Source organism: Triticum aestivum, chromosome 1D (genome assembly GCF_018294505.1).
Source record: "Triticum aestivum cultivar Chinese Spring chromosome 1D, IWGSC CS RefSeq v2.1, whole genome shotgun sequence".
NCBI classification, from domain to species: domain Eukaryota; kingdom Viridiplantae; phylum Streptophyta; class Magnoliopsida; order Poales; family Poaceae; genus Triticum; species Triticum aestivum.
Window position 1 is genome coordinate 415,329,592 of NC_057796.1, and position 4,871 is coordinate 415,334,462.

General features: G+C 46.6%; 1 protein-coding gene across 1 annotated transcript; it reads left to right on the forward strand.

Moving 5' to 3' along the window:
- The first annotated feature begins 665 nt into the window (after positions 1-665).
- On the forward strand, positions 666-2,222 carry LOC123172164 (peroxidase 1). The gene is made up of 3 exons (XM_044589181.1): positions 666-959; positions 1,046-1,231; positions 1,317-2,222. The coding sequence occupies exons 1-3, from the start codon at positions 750-752 to the stop codon at positions 1,902-1,904; spliced, it is 984 nt and encodes a 327-aa protein (XP_044445116.1). The 5' UTR covers positions 666-749; the 3' UTR covers positions 1,905-2,222.
- The last annotated feature ends 2,649 nt before the right edge of the window (positions 2,223-4,871 follow it).

Consider the following 4,871-nt stretch of genomic DNA (forward strand, 5'->3'; position numbering starts at 1 on the left):
TCTACAAGCTAATAAAAATAACCATCTATGATACTACTTCTATAACATTTTACACTATAAAAGCAGTAACATAAACTATTGTCATATGATGACATTAGTCTAAGTTAATCCCCCACTATGACAGAACACCAATAGTAGCGACGAGATGTGTCACCACCAGTGCATGGTAATTTTGCGAGGTAGACGTAATTAGTGTGTGTGTATGTATATTGCCTGGAAAAATCCCAAGTATATATATATATATATATATATATATATATATATATATATTCAGGATAGCATGTGGCACCGGTACACATATATGGATGATGAGATTCCCACGTTCGCAAACTACCAGTAGGTGGCATTCACTCTGGCCTTCTGTTGATTAGAACTTGGCAGCGAATTTCGCTCCGTGATGAATAATTGTTTAATGGGTTGATCTACCGACGTGCTTCTGTCTTGGTCTGGCCGTCCGGCCGCCTCTACATTATACATGCGGTGCGCCGCCGGTGTACCTGCCATGGCAAAGATTCCGCAGAGTGCAAACAAGGAACAACTCATTAAACCATGGGAATTTTACCTGCTGCTCCGGAGGACAGCCCACCACATGCAGGCGTGGGGACACTCCGGCGCTATATATTTCCCCGGCGCCAGTCCATCAGCAGCAGCAGCTCAAGCTTTCCCTGATTAATCAGCTACCTAACTGCCATCATCGTTTCTTGCATAGCCAAGCAAGAAACAAGCTTCTTGGCCGAGAGCCCGAGAATATGGCGTGCAGGGCTGCGACGATGGTGGCGCTGCTGCTCGCGGCGGTGGCGGCGACGTGCGCGCGGGCGCAGCTGCACGACAAGTTCTACAGCGAGTCGTGCCCCAGCGTGGAGGACGTCGTGAGGAAGGAGATGGTGAGGGCGCTGTCACTGGCGCCCAGCCTCGCCGGGCCGCTCCTCCGGATGCACTTCCACGACTGCTTCGTCAGGGTAAGCTGCATTTGCATGCATCAGTATCTGCCCGTACCCCGATGTGTGCTGTGCTATGGCCTGACCAGTGAGCGCCATGAATGCAGGGATGCGACGGCTCGGTTCTGCTGGACTCGGCCAACAAGACGGCGGAGAAGGATGCGCAGCCGAACCAGACGCTGCGAGGGTTCGGCTTTGTCGAGAGGGTGAAGGCCGCGGTGGAGAAGGCCTGCCCCGACACCGTCTCCTGCGCCGACATCCTCGCCCTCATTGCTAGGGACGCAGTATGGCTGGTGAGTCGACTACTAGACCATTTTACAAATGACACGGTACGTGTGGAAGCCAAATTCTAATGCTGCTCGATCATGGTTTCTCCAGAGCAAGGGTCCATTCTGGACAGTTCCTCTCGGCCGGCGAGACGGCAGCGTGTCCATTTCCAACGAGACCGACGCTCTGCCACCCCCGACCTCCAACTTCACCGTGCTCACCCAGCTCTTCGCCGCCGTGAACCTCGACGCAAAGGACCTTGTCGTCTTGTCCGCCGGGCACACCATCGGGACGTCGCACTGCTTCTCCTTCTCCGACCGGCTCTACAACTTCACCGGCATGGAGAACCCCAGCGACATCGACCCCACTCTGGAGCCGCAGTACATGATGCGGCTAAAGAGTAAGTGTGCCAGCCTCAACGACAACACCACCCTCGTGGAGATGGACCCCGGCAGCTTCAAGACCTTCGACACCGACTACTTCAAGCTGGTGAGCAAGCGGAGGGGCCTCTTCCACTCCGACGGCGCCCTCCTCACCGACCCCTTCACCCGTGCCTACGTCCAGCGCCATGCCACCGGCGCCTTCAAGGACGAGTTCTTCGCCGACTTCGCCGCCTCCATGATCAAGATGGGCAACGCCAACCAGCTCACCGGAAGCCAAGGTGAGATCAGGAAGAAGTGCAGCGTGGTCAACCATTAAACCACCGATGAAGTACAAGGCTGTTTTGACTTGTAACATCCTTTTTCCTTGTAAATTACTGTAAGATTGTTATAGCTCCTTTCTCTCCCAAATCTTTTTCTTTCATTAATTTATTGTTTCGTTACAACCATGTTAGTTCCTTGTACACACACTTTGGTATTGCCACCTCCGACGTGTCGTCCATTGTCATCTGGAGATTATTCATGTCACGGTTACCAGTTTTGTCTAAGTTTGTCTTTGTTTTATTTTAGATTGTTACATAATGTTTTGTTGTGATTTTTGTTTTACCTCAGAGCATATCATAATGTTTCACATGTACAAGTAAAAAGAAGAGTTACTGTCAGATTATCTTTATTTAGTTATTTGGGGCAGGATGGCTAGCAACCATCAAATTTTGCGGCATTGACTGTTGGCACTGCCGTGCATTTGGTCTCTTCTTGTTAGAAAGTTTATCTTTATGTTTAGTTGTGTATCTGTGACCACCAAGTGCACAAGCACGAAGAACGATAGATCCAAGGTACTACCTCTGTCTAGGTGTATAAGTCATCTAAGGTTGTGCGCCTGACACTGGTCCAGGCGGAGGAAAAAACGAGAGAACTTAGTGTTTATTTGCTAATAAATAGCATTGCATACAATGGACTGACCATTGTATGTCATGTCATTGAAAGCATACATGTCTTACATTTTTTATTGGATGATTCCTTTATTTATGTCAAGAAATAAGAAATGATGTGGAAGTTAATGCACTGTGCCTAAGTGTTTTTAGATTATTTGGTTTTCCTAAGGTGACTTATACACCTAGACGCGGAGTCATTAAGAAAAAAAAATTCAGAATTTTATTAATATTTTTACTATTTTTTTATTTTACTGTTCATTAGGGTGCATTTGAGCTCATGTCTAGATGCTTCGTGTCCTCTTTTCAAGGCGTTTTAGACCTAAGAATACGCGGCCTCCTTAATTTTCCTCCTCCACAAGAGCAGTGATGGTCGAAGTAAAAAAAAATCCTATAAAAAGTGTCCGGTGGTAGCTTGTAAGGAATCTCATTCTTATGGGGCGACGCCGAAAGGCGCATAGACACCCTTAGGTGCTAGGCAACGACCAAACGACTCGCCTAGGACATAAGAGAAACTCTAGGCATGCAAAAGAAAAATTATCTACTCAAATGAGATATCATGATACATTGCATAGATGGGCCAAACGGGCCTAGGCTATATTCTAAAGGCTAGTCATGGTAGTTTACGCATTTATATGCTCTAAATTAATATTGATACACATATATTACCCCAAATACACCCTAATAGCCAAAACTATACATGCACCTAGGCTACGCCTAAGGCGCTTAAGCACCACTTAGGTGCTAGGAGAAGGCCAAACTCCTCTCGTTTATGCCTAGAGCTTTCTCCAACCTTGCCTCTCGGTGAAAAATTATCTCACCTCTTGTCGATGCAAGAGGTTCTCTATCATATCTTGTTGATCAACGGAATTCTTGTTCACCCTTCTTGATGGTTTTACCTTGATATCCTTTACTAGAAGAGTAGGGCTTCCATGTTTTAGTGGAATAGAGCTTATACTAAATTTGATGTCTAACACGATCTTTGTATACCCCTTCTTATGTTGTTTTTTCACTACTACCACAGAAGTGCATGTATTTCTTTTGAAGTTTAATGTTTTCCTCATATATTTAATTGTGTTAAGGGCTAAAATATAGAAAAAATCATTTTTAGGTTGGTTAGGGATCAAAGAGACAAGGAGACAAGATGAGCAACAGGACAAAAGCCAACTCATGACGACCACTAGGGAGTCCATGCAGTTGGCCCATGTGTCCAACCTTGTTGTGTGGGTTCATTGCATGACCCACATAGTACCCCCACCCCACCCCCGCCCAACCGCGCTTGCTCGTCTGAGGGCTTTTCCTTCACCCCTATATCTCCTTCATCTATTTATTTCAATTTTTTAGCGATGGTTGTACACTAAATCTTTATTTGCATGAGATATATGAGGATAACAATAGATCCAATCTCTGAAAAGGCTTTCTCTCGATCCAATCTAGATTAGCCAACTCAAATAAATAGATGTACTATGTACTCTCATGATTACACTTGAGTGGTGTCCTTTTGCGGCTACCATTTTTGCAGTAGTAACTGTGCAGCTGCTCTCTCTCTCTCCCCCATGACTTCCCTAAAGGCATTTATTATCACATAATATGTCTATTCAGAACTCTCAATTCAAGTACTTTCTCTCTAAATGTTTCAATAGAAGAAAAGTCATAGGTTTTGGATGCAGGAAATAAGCTCATCACAACCCCTTTTTTTCTAAACACATGGTGATCGAAGTTGTATTAATTATAAAGCACCTGGATTGGATGAATTCTCAATCGAATCTATCAAACCTTCTAGGAGTCGTGGAGTTATCTGAAACCCTCCATGTTGATCACCCTGAGCTTTCAAGACTATTCTTTGTGCAATTGTTTTGTCAGCAGTAATCTTGATCACGGCCTCATGCAGCGACCTAGCCGAGTCACGTTCGTGTGTGAGTAGCGGCCGGGATTCCATCTACATGCATGGCTGGTTAGTTAGTGGGCTAGCTACAAGGCTGGGCGTGAGCGATTCTAGTATGCATGCTAGCTGAGTTGGTTAGTGCATGGAGGTGTGGCGTCGTGGTAGTTAGTAAGTGCTGTTAGTGGCCGATGGAGGCGGCTAGGCTGTGTGTGGCCTTGCATATTTAAGTGGCTGGTGGTGTGTGTGGGGCAGAGTTCGAGCTCGCCGGAAATACAAGGGGTTGTTCGTCGGGCGGAGCCGTTTGTGCGCCGGGAAACCTCGTGTCCTCTCTCTCTCTCTCTCCTGTTTCTTCCTTATCTCCGGTGATCGCCGTGGTTCAGTGAGTAGGCTAGACACCAACAATTGGTATCAGAAGTGTTGGCCGGAATAAGCCGTGGCGACGGGTCGGACGCGTCGGGCGCGTGTATGG

What these genes read in the sequence shown, in the direction of transcription:
- LOC123172164 (XM_044589181.1), top strand. Translation starts at nt 750, where the DNA reads ATGGCGTGCAGGGCTGCGACGATGGTGGCGCTGCTGCTCGCGGCGGTG. An exon ending in TCCACGACTGCTTCGTCAGG is followed by an intron (nt 960 to 1,045) that starts GTAAGCTGCATT and finishes CCATGAATGCAG; the next exon opens with GGATGCGACGGCTCGGTTCT. An exon ending in CTAGGGACGCAGTATGGCTG is followed by an intron (nt 1,232 to 1,316) that starts GTGAGTCGACTA and finishes TGGTTTCTCCAG; the next exon opens with AGCAAGGGTCCATTCTGGAC.